General features: G+C 38.4%; 1 protein-coding gene and 1 long non-coding RNA gene across 2 annotated transcripts; both read right to left on the reverse strand.

Annotated features, from left to right (window-relative positions):
* Positions 1 to 2,081: 2,081 nt before the first annotated feature.
* LOC124273182 lies at positions 2,082 to 11,732 on the reverse strand. Its single transcript, XR_006897570.1, has 2 exons — positions 10,213 to 11,732; positions 2,082 to 2,152 (listed from the first exon to the last, which is right to left on the reverse strand). It is a non-coding gene; the product is annotated as an uncharacterized LOC124273182 (long non-coding RNA).
* A 1,052-nt stretch (positions 11,733 to 12,784) lies between these two features.
* LOC124273178 (CD9 antigen-like) lies at positions 12,785 to 19,449 on the reverse strand. Its single transcript, XM_046708396.1, has 8 exons — positions 19,349 to 19,449; positions 19,101 to 19,230; positions 16,699 to 16,899; positions 16,341 to 16,415; positions 15,855 to 15,950; positions 15,452 to 15,541; positions 14,753 to 14,836; positions 12,785 to 13,023 (listed from the first exon to the last, which is right to left on the reverse strand). The coding sequence occupies exons 2-8, from the start codon at positions 19,164 to 19,166 to the stop codon at positions 12,964 to 12,966; spliced, it is 672 nt and encodes a 223-aa protein (XP_046564352.1). The 5' UTR covers positions 19,167 to 19,230; positions 19,349 to 19,449; the 3' UTR covers positions 12,785 to 12,963.
* Positions 19,450 to 20,442: the final 993 nt, after the last annotated feature.

Here is a 20,442-nt window from a genome sequence, read left to right on the forward strand (position 1 = left end):
AATTGGTGTGCTTCTTTCTGTATTTAAGTTCTTTCAGTTCATATGGAACATTCCATCATCACTAAAGCACCGATCTGTTTCTAGGTCTTCTGCTTGAACCTCCCGGCCCCTGTTGGCCAATGTAGATCTAATGTAACCCTCTCAGACCCACAAGACCCGTACACAGCTGTCATCGACGGTCTCTACATCCTCGTCTGGGTCAGCAACGACATGACGACAATGATACAACAAGCCACGAAATGAACTCAGCATATCTCGACTCCTTAACATTTCTATGGCTATTTTCCTGAAGTAATCTCTCTCTGTATGGATATCTTAGTCTTTCGTCCATGCATTCTAGTGTGCATTTGTGTGTACGATGTTTTGTACAATTTTATATGTTTTGTATGTGATTAACAATGTTAAATGTTTTGCACACATTTCGTCCATGCATTCTAGTGTGCATTTGTATGTACGATGTTTTGTACAATTTTATATGTTTTGTATGTGATTAACAATGAAGCACACAGCTAAATGAGTTACAACTTCTTGTTTATTGCACGGAGCGACATTTCGTCCATGCATTCTAGTATAGATTCTTTTAGCTTGAAAACAGTGAAAGGCTCTACACCTAAACGCCGCTCTATGTAATCAACAAAAATTTGTTCTCTTTTAAGTCATGTGCTTCATTATTGACCAAATATTGTAGACATATTATGTCCTTAAAACCTACAAACCCATTATCCATGAAGAGAATAGATATCTGCTGCAAACATAGTCCTTGAATTCTGAAACATGTTAGGTTATACTTAGGTTATTGGTGGCACCTCAACGATACTTAAACTTCATGTTTACAAAACAAATGGTGAAGTTCATTTCTATTTGTATAGGACTATGACAATAATTACTGATTTACTTAAAATATTCATGACTACAACACAAATAGGTGAAGTTCATTTCATTGTTGTATATCGACTATGACCAGCTGTTTTAAACCAAACTAAATTATCTTTGCTGAAGCACTATAACTCTATGTGATATCTAGACCATTTTACAAAAGCCCTTTCCATAATGATAAGGGCGCTATACAAGTACACATATCCATTGTTCGATGTCCAAAACATATGTCACTATGTCTAAGCACTATCTAAATCACTATATATACTTATAAATCTGTCTAAATGTTTGATCTGTGGCTTATAAATATAATAATAGTGGCTGTAAATTGAATATTTTTACATTCAGCGAGAAATCACTTCATTTCTACTCTTGCTTTTAATCTGAACGTTGTTGTTTGTGACACGGTGTAAGTTGGTAACTGAATCTGCATTAGCTCAATTTTGTTAACCATTTTATACGCCATATATCGCATGCTTATACTTTCTGTTTGTATTTTTATATGAAGGCGATAGACGTCAAGCTATCGTTGAGTTGACAAAACATGATGTTATTTTTACAGCTTTACGATTGTCATTTACTATGCATTTACATTTACTCTCTAACAATGTGTATTCGTTTGTCTACCTACAACCCTACATATGCTTTGAGAACGATTGTGAATTATTTGGATTGTACATTATATTGCAGCATCAGCGTTTTCTATCTATCTTGTTGTTTACATTTGAAATGTTGTATATTTGAAGGTGTATAAGCATGTCATGAACATTAAACTATACACTGCCAGTTATGTTTCGTACGTTTGCTTATCATGTGTTGGTCGTATGCCCTTATATCTGAGCCTCTACAAATGAATATGTATCAGATGCCCCACGCATCAAGGATTACAAAGGATGTGTGTTCTAAAGGTGTGTAATGAGTCTGTGACTGGATTCCCACAGTTGTGGTTGTGCTGTGGTTGTGCTTTGGTTGTGCTGCTAGGATAGTCAGCATCACATTCGTGGGTTCACTGAGGTAAACTCCAGAGATTGGCATCACTGGCTTCCTTCCATGTCAAGATGCCACTCCGTGACATACGTGAGGTACTCTTTAATGCCTCGTTTGACCAAACTTTGACCTCCAGCCCATCCACCCAGAAATACTTCCACTATTTGTATCCGTGTGTTGTTGACGGTTTACTTATTGCAATAAACAAAATACAGTAATTTTGTATTTCTTGCTTTATTCAAAGCCAAAGCACATTGCATATTACATCTGTCATTGATTCAATGATTACCTCCCCTACCCGCAAGCTAACAGAAGATAGATATTCATTACAGAACAGCATAGTACAACAAAACGACCTCAAGCAAGCTAAAGAAGATAGATATTCATTACAGAACAGCATAGTACAACAAAGCGAATAAGTGAATCAGTAAGATTTTACGCCGGTCCCCAGTTCAAGCATCATCAAGATTGAGGAACACCAGAACACTCGGTAACACTGGGGGACCGTATGTTGTCGCAAGTTAGAGTGAGTCAGTTGGTTTTAGGTCCCCTTTGAACAGTATTTCACCTCTGCCGCGGTATGTCAAACTCAGTATCAGGAAATTATTGATTTAGGTCTCAGACGACAGCTGCCATGTTGCTGGAATGTTGGTGAGTGCTGTCTAAAAAACAAACAGACACTGTGGTCAAATCCAGAGATTGTGACATTCCAACTCGAGATGAGTGGATATCGCCACGCCTAAGGGCCGCAACTCCAGATCTGGCTTGGGCGACTGAGCCATCTGCGTATCTATGTTACTTGATGTACACGTGCCAGCTACTGATAGCGATGACAGCTACCTCTTCAAATCCAGCTGGGAGAAGGCAACTGATTGCTAACTGATCACGCCTTCACAGTGTAGTAGCGATTATTCGAATCTTGATCGCCATGGTCTACATACAACAAACAGAATAGAATGTTATAACAGACATTTTTTATTAGTTAGAATATTGTTTTGTCCCTAAAATTGTGCACGTTGTACTACCTTGGATTAAGGCAATACTTTAAGATGACACAAGCGAAAAATTTATTTCAAGGTCAAAATAAATCCGTTAAGATGGCCCTGTTCTAAGTTTGAACAAAACGTTCCCCTCAAGTGTTGAGACATTCCGCCAGTCCCCCCCAAGCCCAACCCCTTTACAGTAATGTGGATCTTCAAATAGATTTTTCGAAATACATGTACAATCATATCAATTTCAATCCAACTGTACACAGTATCAACGGAACTTGTTGTGCAATACCTACACAAAGTTTGAGAACAGACACTTTCTTTACATGACCACGTTTAACCTGTGATGACCAATAGTTGGAAGAGAAGCGGACATAAAGGACCGAAACTATGAAGGTTTACTTGGTTCCGGATCAGAAGGTTCCTACAATGTATGTAGGAAGTTTATTGTTATTCAAATCCAGAGGTTCAGTTTGTTTGAATATCATTAGAATTCGAAAACACAGCCCAGCTGATACTTGTGATAGGAATTCCCAATAACCTCAGCGTATTGACTTTATAGGTCAGGTATTAATATCTACTAGTCAGTGCACATTTTGGATATTGACCCTTATTTATTTGTGCCATGATATTTAATTTCCCTCAAAACAAACGAGGAATTTGGTATTTATGATGCAAATATCACTGTTATTTCTAAACACGCAACCAAGCAATATTCAATATAGAGTTATTGTTAGATTCCACTTAATTTGTAACAGTATGTCATTATCGAAATTTTCAGGACCTCGTCAAATAGATTAATGAATGATTGCACTCACTTTTCCTTTTCGAAGCTACAAAATGAATGATTATATTGGTGAATGGATGGATGGATGGATGGAAGGATCGGTGAGTGAATGAGGGAAACGATTTACAGATTTACATCAATGAGTTTTATGCATATTTGAGGTCCATGTTCTAATTGTGTAAAGAAAACTTCACATTTACATTAAACGTATCGATAATACTAGTATTTCATTGAACCAAGCAAATCTGTTTAAATTTTACATTTTACCCGGGGGTATTCTTATATATGATGTTATATTACGCCGCGCTGAACATGATGCATTAAATCATTTTTTCCAAGCCTCATATATCCAAGGACGTGTTCAAGCAATATTGTGTTTGTAGAGTCGGGAAGATCGATGTTATCACTCATCTCAATCGGTGTATCGTCATATAAAAGTGATACTACTTATTGTCACATGTATTTATCCGTGTAACAACCATTTCCTCGGTCTTCAACACATCACACCCACAACTAGCTAAGTGATCTACTTCAAGTGACTGCATTGATACCTTGACACTGCTGTATGGCAGTTCTTCATTTCGACATGTACAGGAATCAGTGGGTAGCCTAGTGGTTAAATCGTTCGCTGGTCAGGCCGAAGACTTGGGTTTGATTCCCCACATGGGTACAATGTATGAATTCCATTTCTGGTGTCCCCCGCCGTGATAATGCTGGAATGTTGCCAAAAGCGACGTAAAATTAAACTCACTCACTCGACATGTACCCGGCTCATTACGTTATGTATCTTTCATCTGATAATAATCACACATTGCATTGATTTGTGTATCGGAGACAATGCAAAATCAATTTACTATGAAGTCTGTTCTTGTCGAATTAAAGCTACATCAATGAGCGTTCCGTTATTTTCACTTAGTGTTTCCGGGCATAACCTTCCCAGATACAACACTTAAGAAAATCTCGATTCAAGCTCCCGAACCAATCTTCATCACTTTCTCGGGATGACGTGGACTGATGCTCTAACCTGGGCCTGCCCGAGAAGCTGAGACTCCAGATATCTCATTGGTTGATGGTATCGCTAGAGATATCCACTGATTGTCACAGCGAGATAATGTAGCATCTTGTGGATAGTACACTGTAAATGTCCAGTTTCAGACAGAAAAGAATTCCCAATAATTCCTATATAAGGAATATGTTTGACAAAGTTTGTATCATTCAAGACACTTTGAGAAACGAAATATATTTCTGTCTTGCTACCCATACTCAACATGAAATGTAAGTCAATCGCTCGTTTAAATGAAAATATGTACTTAAAACAGAGTATAATGATTACAGAATAGACGTATGTCTTGTATTCTGTTTCAATGCATTTCAGAAATTAATCAAATAGACCTAACATTGCATTATATTTCACATGTATTTCGTCAATTAGAATTCAATAGATATTTGACAAAGCAAGTAATGAACAATGCCATGTACATATCATGTATACTTCACAAACTTCAAACACATGGATTTTTGACTTATGATTAATTGATATTCATAAATGGAAACCTATTTATCAAAAACTATTATATTCCAGTCTTTTGGACAACTGCTCTGGCTTCCTATTTCCTGGGATCTTTGTTCTGGCACCAATTTACAGCATATGGGAGCCCAGCAGCCTCATGTGACGTCAGACACACTGACAACCCCGTGGTCAACGATGCAGTGACAAAGGAGCCCTTGCTACCTGCTACCCACCAGGGAAATAACGGACCAAGCAATACATCAAGTACAGTCGATGTTGATGACGTCAATGATGCCGCGGGTAGCTGCGAAGAATATTCTACCCGTGTGCTGACATCCCTGACGCTGGTTCGGAATGCAGTTAACATTGCATTTTCTAAAGCCGTAAGTACACAAAACCAGAGCGACAAAATAAAGAGTTTATGCTTTATTAAAGTAATGATTGAAAACGTTGTGGCTAAAGTAATTTCTGTCTATTAAGCCAACTCATGCATCACTCTTTTTACAATGTGTAAACAGCAGTCTTTGGCTCTGTATTTTCGTGCAAAAATTATTGCTTTATTGAAGACTGGGGAAAGAAATGAATTTGCAACCAGATTACTCCTACCATGTTTGAATGGATGTTTTGCTGGGAAAAGCAAATATATATTTTCAAAGATGTCCTATTTTCCTAGCATCGCTTGTATGATTGTATTTTTTATTTTACCAGTAAAATTTGAATATATTTCCAATATTGAAACATGTGGAGGTATTCTTTGAGCGCCGACCAAACGCCCTTCATTTCATTGTAAGGATATGATATCGCTGTACCCAAAAATCTAAATTCAAAATCAAACATATGATAAAATAATCTGAGAGGTTTCTTTTTTTTCTTCTTTTGTCTATATCAAAGTTCATCGTGATGTTGCTGGAATATTGCTAAGACCAGAGTAAACTCATACTTGTATCGTAGGAACATGGGTTGTCATAATGGCTTCAGGGATTACATTCGTAAAAGGAATTTACCAATGACTATGTTAATGGTCACTTGAATTGAGAATTGCTGCCCTTCGTCTGCATGGCGTTTCCTCATTCGGGAGGAGAAGGAGTATGGAGTGAGTGCGTGAGTGAGTTTTACGCCGCACTCAGCAATATTCCAGCTATATGGTGGCGGTCTGTAATAAATCAAGTCTGGACCAGTGATCAACAGCATGAGCATCGATCTACGCAATTAGGATACGATGAGTCAACCAAGTCCCGTTAGTCAAATCTTACGACAAGCATTGGTTACTGAAGATCAGTTCTAACACGGATCTTCACGGATGAGGGAGAATGCAAAGACGCGCAAAACGCTCCAAATGTCAAGTATATACATGCTTGTATGTGCAATGTTAACGCGGGAAATCAATTTGCTGGATATATGCATGCAATTATACCCCCACACTACCCTGTACATACCCAGTTTTACATTTTTATGATAAAAGACGCAGTTGTTACACATAAACTGTTATTCAGTGCTGTACCAATTTCCGTGGATCGTTCAGTTTCAATCCAGCAATCATCAGGATCCTTTTGATACCAGGGTTGTTGCTATTATACTTCGCGAGTTGATCAAAGTGGCATTGTCAAACTCTGGCATTAACGAAATCATAAACTGAATAAACTGAAATCACTGCATGACGAGTTCTTTCTTGAAACCCCTTTGATTCCAGAATTCGTCCCCGAACCCAAGCAAACCTGCGGGTGCTAAATGGGAAGGTATCCGAAAGATTTCAGGAATACTGAAGCCTGATTTTCAATGCATTGAATGCCTCTCAAAGCAGTGCAAAATCCAACTCACTCACTTTGTAACATGTCCAACTTTCAGTGTTCAACACTCTGCAGTCACTATCCCAACAAATGCAAGTCATCTAATTTCTGTGATGTCATCAAAGAGCGGGCGAGCAACACCGATTATATCCCCGAATGGCCACAAAACACGCCCATCAACTCGCTCATGGTAAAGTTGTTTTCATTATGTTCGAAAAAAGACATGTTCCGATTAAAACCAATAATTTAGAACCAATTCCTAATAAAATATTGTATTGCATGGATACATGAAGTAATTCCTTTGTAAATCATTCTAAAACATAACATTATTTTTCTGACAAGTTTATATTTCCTAAGTGTGAGCAATTACTACTTGGTAGGGAAAATGTATAAAATATGAATGAATTTATGGGAGTTTTATCGCCAAAAGACAATTGCGCGGCCAAATGTTGGTAACGAATGACACCTATATACAAGCGGAAGTCATTGAGCAATCCAATTGGCTTTGCGGAAGTTTGTTAAAAGGAAATGGAGACTTTTAGGATTAGAAATTAATGTCATTAGTCCTATTCAGCCTGCTGTGGGTCACATCCTGGATCTTCTGGCCTGTCTTGAGATTGGTGAGAAGAACGTGAACCAGGCTCCCATGAGTTATCGTCATCAAGTATCAGCCGCTTTCAACCGGACACGAACCGAGGTGTCGGGCCTGAACATCGCCATGGACGAACTGGTAAGACTGTCCAGAATGTTGCAACATTATTTCGGTTCCAGGATGATATGCGCGTTGCATCTTAGTGGGAACGGTTTCTGTGTCCTGCTTTGACCATTACATTTAAATAAACTACGGTTATAACGAACTCGAGGTGTCCGTTAATGTCAGTTCGTTATAACCATTGCTGATTATATGCAATTTGACTAAACTATATACCTTATGCCAGACCAGGAAACATGGTTTGTTACATCTGTCAGTAACTGTTCTTTATGAGCGTGTTCGATATAAACCGTGTCTAAATTTTCTGACACATTCCAGATTCTGACAAAACTCATTCCATTGAGAGTAATAGGCAAAACATATGATTCGATCACTTAAAGAAGTCACGAGTACGAGTACAGTTCTGAAATAGCAACATGGAACTCGCCCGCGATCACTTGAGTCTATCTTGCCAAAGGGACGCAACTCGGTGCTGTCAGTTGCGGCGCCTGTGGACAAGTTGGCAACCGGGATCCCATGGCCATGAATCCTACAATAGTTGGATTGGTGTGCCTCTTTCTGTATTTAAGTTCCATAAGTTCATATGGAGCATTCCATCATCACTAAAGCACCGATCTATTTCTAGGTCTTCTGCTTGAACCTTCCGGCCCCTGTTGGCCAATGTAGATCTAATGTAACCCTCTCAGACCCACAAGACCCGTACACAGCTGTCATCGACGGTCTGTACATCCTCGTCTGGGTCAGCAACGACATGACGACAATGATACAACAAGCCACGAAATGAACTCAGCATATCTCGACTCCTTAACATTTCTATGGCTATTTTCCTGAAGTAATCTCTCTCTGTATGGATATGTTAGTCTTTCGTCCATGCATTCTAGTGTGCATTTGTGTGTACGATGGTACAATGTTGTATGTTTTGTACAATTTTATGTTTTGTATGTGATTAATGATGAAGCACACAGCTAAATGGGTTACAACTTCTTGTTTATTGCACGGAGCGACATTTCGGTGTAGATTCTTTTAGCTTGAAAACAGTGAAAGGCTCTACACCTAAACGCCTCTCTATGCAATCAACAAATAATTGTTATCTTTTAAGTCATGTGCTTCATTATTGACCGAAGTTTGTAGACATATCATGTCCTTAAAACCTACAAACCCATTATCCATGAAGAGAAGATATCTGCTGCAAACATAGTCCTTGAATTCTGAAACATATTAGGTTATACTCAACGATATTGGTGGTACCTGGGCACTATCTGACGGTTTTACTGACTTAAACTTCATGTTTACAAAACAACTAGTGAAGTTCATTTCTATTTGTATAGGACTATGACAATAATTACTGAATTATGTGACAAGTAATATAACTATAGACTACAACACCCTTTCCATAATGATAAGGAATCTCTGCTAAATACACATTCCATTGTTCGATGTCCACAACATATGTCACTATGTCTAAGCACTATCTAAATCACTATATATACTTATAAATCTGTCTAAATGTTTGATCTATGGCTTATAAAAATAATAATAGTGGCTGTAAATTGAATATTATTTAGATTCAGCCAGAAATCACTTCATTATGCTCTTGGCTTTAATCTGAACGTTGTTGTTTTGTGACACGGTGTAAGTTTGTAACTGAATCTGCATTAGCTCAATTTTGTTAACCATTTTATACGCCATATATCGCATGCTTATACTTTCTGTTTGTATTTTTATATGAAGGCGATAGACGTCAAGCTATCGTTGAGTTGACGAAACATGCTGTTATTTTTACAGCTTTACGATTGTCATTTACTATGCATTTACATTTACTCTCTAACAATGTGTATTCGTTCGTCTACCTACAGCCCTACATATGCGTTGATAACGATTATGAATTATTTGGATTGTACATTATATTTCAGCATCAGCGTTTTCTATCTATCTTGTTGTTTACATTTGAAATGTTGTATATTTGAAGGTGTATAAGCATGTCATGAACATTAAACTATACACTCCCAGTTATGTTTCGTACGTTTGCTTGTCATTTGTTGGTCGTATGCCCTTATATGTTTAGATCTGAGCCTCTACAAATGAATATGTATCAGATGCCCCACGCATCAAGGATTACAAAGGATGTGTGTTTTAAAGGTGTGTAATGAGTCTGTGACTGGATTCCCACAGTTGTGGTTGTGCTTTGGTTGTGCTGCTAGGATAGCCAGCATCACATCCGTGGGTTCACTGAGGTAAACTGCAGAGACTGGCATCACTGGCTTCCTCCCATGTCAAGATGCCACTCCGTGACATACGTGAGGTACTCTTTAATGCCCCGCTTGACCAAACTTTGACCTCCAGCCCATCCACCCAGAAATACTTCCACTATTTGTATCCGTGTGTTTTTTGCCGGTTTACTTATTGCAATAAACAAAATACAGCTATTTTGTATTTCTTGCTTTATTCAAAGCCAAAGCACATTGCATATTACATCTGTCATTGATTCCGTGATGACTTCCCTTACCAGCAAGCTAACAGAAGATAGATATTCATTACAGAACAGCATAGTACAACAAAGTGACCTCACCAGCAAGCTAACAGAAGATAGATATTCATTACAGAGCAGCATAGTACAACAAAGCGACCTCACCAGCAAGCTATCAGAAGATAGATATTCATTACAGAACAGCATAGTACAACAAAGCGACCTCACCAGCAAGCTAACCGAAGATAGATATTCATTACAGAACAGCATAGTACAACAAAGCGACCTCACCAGCAAGCTAACCGAAGATAGATATTCATTACAGAACAGCATAGTACAACAAAGCGACCTCACCAGCAAGCTAACAGAAGATAGATATTCATTACAGAACAGCATAGTACAACAAAGCGACCTCACCAGCAAGCTAACCGAAGATTGATATTCAGTACAGAACAGCATAGTACAACAAAGCGAATCAGTAAATCAGTATGATTTTACGCCGGTCTCCAGCACTTTTCAAGCATCATCAAGATTGAGGAACACCAGAACACTCGGTAACACTGGGGCCGACCGTATGTTATCGCAAGTAAGAGTGAGTGAGTTGGTTTTAGGTCCCCTTTGAACAGTATTTCACCTCTGCCGCGGTATGTCAAACTCAGTATCAGGAAATTATTGATTTAGGTCTCAGACGACAGCTGCCATGTTGCTGGAATGTTGGTGAGTGCTGGCTAAAAACAAACATACACTGTGGTCAAATCCAGAGATTATGACATTCCAACTCGAGATGAGTGGATCTCGTCACGCCTAGAGGCTGCAACTCCAGATCTGGCTTGGGCGACTGAGCCATCTGCGTATCTATGTTACTTGATGTACACACGCCAGCTACTGATAGCGATGACAGCTACCTCTTCAAATCCAGCTGGGAGAAGGCAACTGATTGCTGACTGATCACGCCTTCACAGTGTAGTAGCGGTTATTCGAATCTTGATCGCCATGGTCTACATACAACAAATCAGAATATAATGTTATAACAGACATTTGTTATTAGTTAGAATATTGTTTTGTCTCTAAAATTGTGCACGTTGTACTACCTTGGATTAAGGCAACACTTTAAGATGACACAAGCGAAAAATTTATTTCAAGGTCAAAATAAATCCGTTAAGATGGCTCTGTTCTAAGTCTGGATAAAACGTTCCCCTCAAGTGTTGAGACAATCCGCCAGTCCCCCCAAGCCCAACCCCTTTACTGTAATGTGGATCTTCAAATAGATTTTTCGAAATACATGTACAATCATATCAATCTCAATCCCACTGTACACAGTATCAATGGAACTTGTTTAGCAATACCTACACAAAGTTTGAGGACAGACACTTTCTTTACATGACCACGTTTAACCTGCCATGACCAATAGTTAGAAGGGAGGCGGACATAAAGGACCCAAACTATGAACGTTTCCTTGGTTCCGGATCAGAAGGTTCCTACAATGTATGTGGGAAGTTTATTGCTATTCAAATACAGAGGTTCATTTTGTTTGAATAACATTAGAATTCGAAAACACAGCCCAGCTGATACTTGTTATATGAATTCCCAATAACCTCAGCGTATTGACTTTATAGGTCAGGTATTAATATCTTCTCTTCAGGTGATAGTGCACAATTTGGATATTGACCCTTATTTATTTGTGCCATGATATTTAATTTCCCTCAAAACAAACGAGGAATTTGGTATTTATGATGCAAATATCAACACTGTTATTTCTAAACACGCAACCAATCAACATTCAATATAGAGTTATTGTTAGATTCCACTTAATTTGTAACAGTTTGTCATCATCGAAATTTTCAGGGCCTCGTCAAATAGAAAAATGAATGATTGCACTCACTTTTCCTTTTCGAAGCTACAAAATGAATGATTATATTGGTGAATGGATGGATGGATGGATGGCTGGATGGATGGATCAGTGAGTGAATGAGGGAAATGATTTACAGATTTACATCAATGAGTTTTATGCATATTTGAGGTCCATGTTCTAATTGTGTAAAGGAAACTTCACATTTACATTAAACGATAATACTAGTACTTCATTGAACCATTGATTTGTGTAAACTACTGTTTAAAACTGTGCTAAACAAACTCACTCATTTGTCTAATTTAGAATTAACTGTGATGTAAATATTTTCCCTGTCACGATGCACATATTTCTAACACATGTTCTATGATTATTGCAGCCTTTCAAGGAGATACTGAAACAAACTATCCTTAGACTCCCACACAATGTACAATATTCTGACACGTCAATATTTCTTCAGATTCTGAAAATAGAGACAGATTCTCCTCATTCCTGTTATACGTAAAATACTATTTTCAATTTAACCCACAATAAATATTTTACATATTACATATTAGAACAGACACGACACATTGTTTCCAAAAAGGAATGTCAAAGACAGCAGTAAAGACATTCGTGAGTATTAAAGGAGCAAGTAATTGTGCTCATAGACATAAAGTAATAGTTATGCACAGACTATACGATGATATGATAAATAAAAACATCTAAAATGTAATAAATAAAAACAGAGTCCACTCCTGACCAGGTTGAAAACATCACTTCTTACACATGAATTCACAAGATGTGTCCCTTATTTCATGGCAATATTCACACCTTTAACTCATGGATTATTATGTTTTAATAAAAAAATGACATCATGGTATGAAAATGATACTTTTGGAAATGTTTCAGAGAATGATTGAGAGAGGATAAGATTCTTCTATGGGATAAAGGAGCAGAATGAAGTGCTGAGGTGTTGTCATTGACAACCGCTGTTACTCCTCTTGTGCCTTATCTTCCTCAAGGCGAATCCTTTCTTACGGCACAGCAGAACATCATAGACAAAACCATTCCTATAATCTGTAAAGGAAACACAAAGTACGGTCGGAATTATCTCGATATTTGCCATCAATCTCTTAATGGTCATATTTTATAAATCACTAATATTTAGGTATAGACGCTCACAAAGATAAACAATTATATTTGAAGCTATGTTGATCGAAATCAGTTTACTCTGAATTCTTTCAATTGATTAGAAAACCTCCATCTGCAATGTGAAGATTTCAACATCTCACATTCAACCTTCCCCTGTCACTAAGGATCTTGGTGTATATCTTGATGCCAGTTTGTCTGTAAGCGATACAAGTACCAAATTTTCACTCAATGTAGACAACACTATTCTCCGTCGATTCAACGCACAGGGGAAGTTGGCCGGCAGGTCAAAGTTTCCGCTATTTTGAAAAAACTGAATTTTTTGTCGATTTTCACGTTTTGATGGTGCTTGTGTTCAAAATTCGTCTCCTCCAGAACGGCATATAGTACAATCGTGTTCAACATATCATTTTAAAGCCCACACTCCGGACTACTTAATCTCTTCAAGGCATATTGATATCTTGAACATTTGATGAGTTATCACCCTTGGAATTTGGTTAATTTTTCTAAGACGCATTTGGATATGGTTCATAAAAATATCACAGCTCTGCAAAAAACACTATGGATTACATTGTTCAAGGTACCAAAATGTAGATAATTGAACGAGAAACATTTCACATTATGATTTTGTAAAATTCAATAATTACGTCACAATTACGACACAAACACAAACTGTACGATTTTTCACATTTCCGCACGTTTTGACGGTGCCTGTGTTCAAAAATCTTCTTCTCCAGAACGGCATATAGTACGATCGTGTTCTATATATCGTTTTAAAGCCCACACGTCGGACTACCTAAACTCTTCAAGGCATGTCGATATCTTGAATAGTGTCGGAGTTACTACCTTTGGAATGTTTATCAATTTTGTCAAAACGCATTTTTGTAGGGTTCACAGCTCTGCGAAAACACAATGGATTTTACAGTACCAAACTGTAGATGATGAAATGTGGAACATTTCTGCTTCACATTATTGTTATGTAAAAGTCAATAATTACGCCACAATTACGCCACAAACAGGGAGGGACATTAGGATTTTCGCATTTTGTCAGTTGTGAGATAACTGAAGGAAGCGACAGTAAAATCTAGCAACAATCGCCACTTCCTGGTTTTCCAATGCCCAAAGAAATAGTTCCCCTTATAACAGGCCGTAGCTCCTTTGTTCTTAGGCCTACAGTCAAAACCATTAGTGTTTTGGCTTCAATACTTCAAACACCCAAAACTCCGAGTTAAATCGACGCTCCAGCTGGCGTCCAAAGAAGCAGTACAAGTAAAGCCAGCCACGGGGAGTGAATGGGGGAGTCTGAAGACGGTCAGTATTGCCCATGAGGCAATCCTAGTTATTATTATTATTATATTTTGATGGTACTCTTTAAACGGATGTCAATCGATAAACATGCACCACTGAACTGAAAATGTATGCAGTCTTCAAACCTATCGATTTAAAATAGACAGTGAACATTTTTACTTCAACGATTTGCGATGCCCTTTTTTACCATGAGTCGCAACTGTTTCAGTATATACTTTGATGGAAATCTGGAATACATAGCTGTGAATGTTTTATTTTACAATCAGACATTTGTGCAAATAGATAGATAGATAGATAGATAGATAGATAGATAGATAGATAGATAGATAGATAGATAAACTTTACTCACCATAATAACAGCGCCAAGAAATGCCACTGCCGCCGTGATACCAAGGTTAGGTGCCAGTGTTTTGAAAAACTCCTCGGCACAAGGCTAGAAATCAGAGAATTTGTCAATGTTTAACACAATAGATTTCCACAAAGTGAGGAGTTCAGCCTCAAAAAACCCAGAGCTTTAAGAACATTTTGATAATATTTCAATTGATGAAGTTTTTATGCTGAAGTCAAACATATTCATATGAAGTTCCAAGGGACCCGATACACGTGAGATCTGACAACAGTGTGGATTAGGTGGCATGGCTCGGTCACTTCGCTAATTGTTTGATCGGCATTAAATCGGTGAGTCAATAATGAGACACGTGACTTTATGGATGACAACTTCTTGTTTATTGCATAGAGCGACGTCGATGTAGATTCTTACACTGCTAATTTCGTCCTAAACCGATTGCGTAGTTCGTTTCATATTCAATCATATCCCAGGTTTGAATATTTACTGACTGACGTCATACTGCTGGACGTGAAACATCATCCACCACGCACTTGGAACTTGTCAATTCGATATTCGACCCTGTAAATCCGCACGCTTATCCGGAGAAACGTCGGGTAATTAAAATTAACGAAAAGTGACAATTAAAAGGTTTATGTCCCCTTTTCATTTTCAAAGCCGGATCATCATGCGGGTTGCATTTCTGTAAAGGAGTTAACTTACCTTCTGATAAGTCTCAAGTTTACAGGAGACTTCAGTTAAGGTGTCAACAGGATAATCTGAAATTCCAGATTTGGCTCCACAGCAATGGAACTGCAACAAATGTTATAGGTCTCATTTCCCGGTGTGACGTTTCTCGATCTTTATGTGTGAGTGAGTGAGTGGTTTTCCGTTGCCTTTTTGCAATACTCCAGCAATATCACAGCGGGGGACACCAGAAATGGGCTTCACACAATGTACCCATGTGGGGATCTTGATCTTTATTAAGAGGATAGCAATTACGTCAATAAATCTGGGAGATATGATCCCATGTTATAAATATTCCATCAAGATTTAAATATCTAAGAACCACTATTTCGTTATTTTATGATGCCATTAAAGGGTACCCGTAAGTGCAGTGTCTTACCGCTTCCTGGAAGTTATGTATGAAGAGTTTGGCATCTGTGTCGCCCTTGTAGACATTAACTTTGCTCTGGAGGTAATTGCCGAATGCGTCTTTCACCTGTCAAGAAAGTGAAAGCAGATAACATAATGTGCAAGTGAGTGACTTTTTAAGTCACTACACATACGTACAGAAACACAGTATTGTTTTATAAGTGAATCTTGTTTAACTCCGCTCTGAAAATTTCTCCAGTTTCAACTTCATGAAACCAATCAGCGTACTTTAGTTTAATATTAGGTTGGGCATGGGATTCGACTCTATGATAATTACATCCTGGCATGCACAAGGGACGCAACTCTGAACAGCGAATTGGTAAGGCTTAAACGGCAAGTGATGCCGCCTATCTTACACTGATGCCTGGGCAATTTGCTTCGTCCAGCTGTTAAGGATATGGTGTGGCTATAATAATAATAATGAGTTATATGAGCTCGAGGCTGCTGGTATACATACGTTATCCATCTGGATGAGAACAATCACTCCAGCCGCAAGAAGAACCACAAATACGATGCACAAACTGATGAAAAACTGAAAATATGAAAACATACATTGAAACATTTTTTAAATAATATTTCAGTCATAATGTTCCGATAACATATCACAACGAGTTGTTGAACTGAACACAACTTTCAACTAAATTTCATTTTGTTTGTTTTTTGATTGCTTATATTTTTTATGTTATTTTTAACGCCGTATTTAGCAATATTCCAGATACAAATCAGGCCAGCGAGTCTGGACAAGAAAGTCTAGTGATTGATATTATGAGCGACGACCCATGTGGTCGGGGTAATCAAACAGGAAGTGACCTCACCACAACAAGAAGGCACTGGCTCCTTCTGATTGTTCCACAAACTCCGACAACGCCGACAAGGAGGATGACGCACCCGATGCTGATGAAAATGCTGGAGGCTGTCAGTAACGCGTTAAAATCGACAGACTCGTTTATGTATTCACCAGCGTCTGGGTCAACCCGAATCCAGATTCCAAATCCTACAATCCCAAGCCCAAGAATCTGAAATGAAATGATGCATTAGACAAAACAGAGCGAATGCTACAAGGATCTCAACATTGCCTTGAGTCAGATATTGCCAACATTGCCTTGAGTCAGATATTGCCAACATTGCCTTGAGTCAGATATTGCCAACATTGCCTTGAGTCAGATATTGCCAACATTGCCTTGAGTCAGATATTGCCAACATTGCCTTGAGTCAGATATTGCCAACATTGCCTTGAGTCAGATATTGCCAACAATGATCAATTCTAAAACATAAGACATAAGAACATATTACATTATTTCATCACTTTTATAGAGGTCATTCCATCGGTATTTGGATAAAATGATTACATTTAAAGCGACTGAGTGAATGAGAGGTCTCGTTTAATCGGCACTTTTATCAGAAGATCTGACAGAGTGTAAAAGTGTCAGTAAAACATGTAGAAAAGAGATTGGAATCCCCAGTGTTCCCCTCCTTATAGTTCTGTTCTTTGATGTACTTGTATATGAATAACGTCATTTCAACAAGAAGTTTAACTCAAGCTTTACATCGATGATCTGATATCGTTCAATAACTACCAAACAGCCAATTCCCTTCCACTGATTTACCCCACTGAACTTGTAATGACCATGGATACCGTCTAGTGATTTAAGTATTAAGATCCATGCATGACAAATCCAGAGTGACAACAAACTCTCAACAGGACTGTGTGACAGGAGGTATAACTTTAACAATTCCAATTGTCAACTTTCTCTTTATATCGACCAGTCTTCTAACAGCTCCAGTCTTTGGTGTTTACATTTCATAAGTTAAAAGGAACAATCTAGAATGGTCTTTTGACCAAGATTTAATAAGAAAACATTTGACTCATGTTCAGAATATGTTCGGCATCCAAATCCTGAAGCTTTCAAAAAGTTTAATGGTGGACACGTAGGCATCAGTGGCAGAATTGATCCAATTCCCTATTTTAAGTACACCATACATTCCCGAATTATTTCTATTAAACAATTGTCTAGCCTTAGCATGTGTTTATGACGGGTGCCACCGGTTGGACAGGATACGGTGGTTTTTTTCGGGAGTGATTCAAAAATGCAACAGTATGATATGGCAAATATCGTAAATCGATCCTGCTCTTGATACAGTTTTGGGGGGATGTGAAAAGATTTTAGTAGCTTATATTCAACATTGTGATCACACAGATTAAGATCACTGTAAACTTTATTCAAGATGGGTACAAATATTTTATTGATGCACGTGGTCCGGGCGGCAGTCAGTTGTATTGATTGAATAGGTCAACGTGACCCAACCGACGTCCACCGCTCTTTAAACTGAATCATTGTTGTTATCCGTAGTTCAGATCGATAAGTAAAACCTGTTCGAACGATTAATGCACTGGCGTGTCTGCTTTGTATTGCTGAATAGGACACTTGTCATCACATATACACTATACCTACTTATCATTACTACTTACAAATATCAGTATGCTTTTATCGATCGAACAGAAATAGTTATGTCGTTTTTTGTCGACATATTGATAACACCCCGATATACTACTCATGGGTTGGAGTGAGATTGTAATTTATAATTTAGTGCATTTAAATAACAGCGACCTGAAAGAAAGATGGCTTGACTAAACAATCCAATGAGTAATGTGCACATCGATTGTCACCATACTCTTAAACGTTGACACTATATAACATCGTCCCCGACCGTAGTGTTCTGTTCATTACGTTACTTGGTATGAACGATTCCTGGGGAAAACTCCCAACCCGGAAATCCCAACCCTATTAATAGATCTGGTGCGCAAATACACCTGTACGTATCACACAATACATTTTATTATTATGTATTACAGGACCCAGAAGAAATACGATCATGTGCAGAATAATATGGGATCCGTTAGCATAATATGTTTATATTCAGTACATAAAGGGCCCATACTGATAATACTTCCGTGTAAAAAAAATCAATATTGAGAGAAACGCTGTAAAATTCACTTATCGTTTTGTTGGTTTTGGAAGGAAGAATTCATATGACGTTAAACTTGTTTATAGTCGAAACATTTGTGATGATGCCAGATGTAGCATACGTTGTTATTGAGAACAGTTATGCATGCCAGGAACCAGGAACCAGACCGTACGTTAACATTCAGAACACGCTAGACTAGGGAACTGGATATCCCCATAACGGACATACACAAGAACAGCATTAAACTCACCAAGAACAGAATGTTGAATGCGTACATCAAATATTTGATGCAACTAATTCTTTCCCCAGAACACATCCTGCTGCTTAGTATTCCTCACGTATGCAGATTAACGGTACACCAGTATGTCCTATACGTTGTCCTGTGGACAAAGAACGGTCACAGCTGGTAGAAGACAATATCAGAATGTACATGCACATACAGGTGTAAGTCATACATTAGTTTGAATGTCAGGATAACTTCGTTACAACAAACACTACCTTTCTCTGTGGCTGTTAGACTCCTTGTGTAGACAAGTGGCTGGGATGTGACTGGTTGACGTGTGTTGCGTGACGCGTGTTCGATATGAGTCAAATGGCAAACCCTACTTTCGTTTTCATTTTGATTTATGCATTTATTGCGCCTGAATGAAATATTAATAATATGAAATATAACATACAAGCATCTATATAATTATCCTCATTATATATTGCGTGTGCTGAGGTGAATAGAACTAATCAAACCGAAAGCCATTCGTGACCAGCTCGTGTTATTCCGGGACAGGTGGAATAGCAAATGGGCGAGTGGTGACGAATGACCGAAAGCCTGCGTTTGTTTTTGTTTGTTTATTTTCTACATATACTATTCACACTTTGCTACGGATCAAAGCATTGATTCAACAGAAAACTATGATATGGGGTCAAATTTGGTTTAAATATCTAAGCCTATTGTAAACATGGATCCTAGGTTTCATTGCATCTTGTGGATCCCATACCTGCTATTGACAGGTGTTCGTACTTGTCAAAGACCCGTGCCATGATTTGCAAAATGGTTCATTGGTGCCATGAAAGCCATTTTTATGGTTACTCATGTATCACGTGCATACGGTTAGCTTAAAGTGGCTATTTTCCTAATATACTCTCCCAAAAAAGAAACGCATATAGGAATTTCAACTGTATTTTTATGTTTATTTTGAAACATCTTGTAGGCTTTATGAGTCAATGAAATATAGCGAAATTTCACACTGGGAATGCAGACTTATCCGTCTTTGGCACCAACTCGAGGAAAGTCAGTTTGAGTGTCACATGGAGACGTGTGGTGGCGCTGAAGTCAATACCTCGTGTGACCACCGTGGACATCCAGAACTGCACGGCATCGCCTCGGCATCGAACGAATAAGTCTCAGAATCTCGTGTTGCCCAATCGCAGCCCACTCTGCCTGTAGTGCCTGTGCGAGTTGCTGAAGTGTTTGGGGCTGAGGGTTACGGCGACGCACCCGTCTGTCCAGGGTGTCACACAGATGTTCGATCGGGTTTAAGTCCGGTGGTCTTGAGGGCCAGGGGAGCACATTGATGTTGTGGTTCTGGAGGCATAGT

This window comes from Haliotis rubra, unplaced genomic scaffold (assembly GCF_003918875.1).
Source record: "Haliotis rubra isolate DU_JTF1 unplaced genomic scaffold, ASM391887v1 Scf1776, whole genome shotgun sequence".
In the NCBI taxonomy this organism is placed as follows: Eukaryota; Metazoa; Mollusca; class Gastropoda; order Lepetellida; family Haliotidae; genus Haliotis; species Haliotis rubra.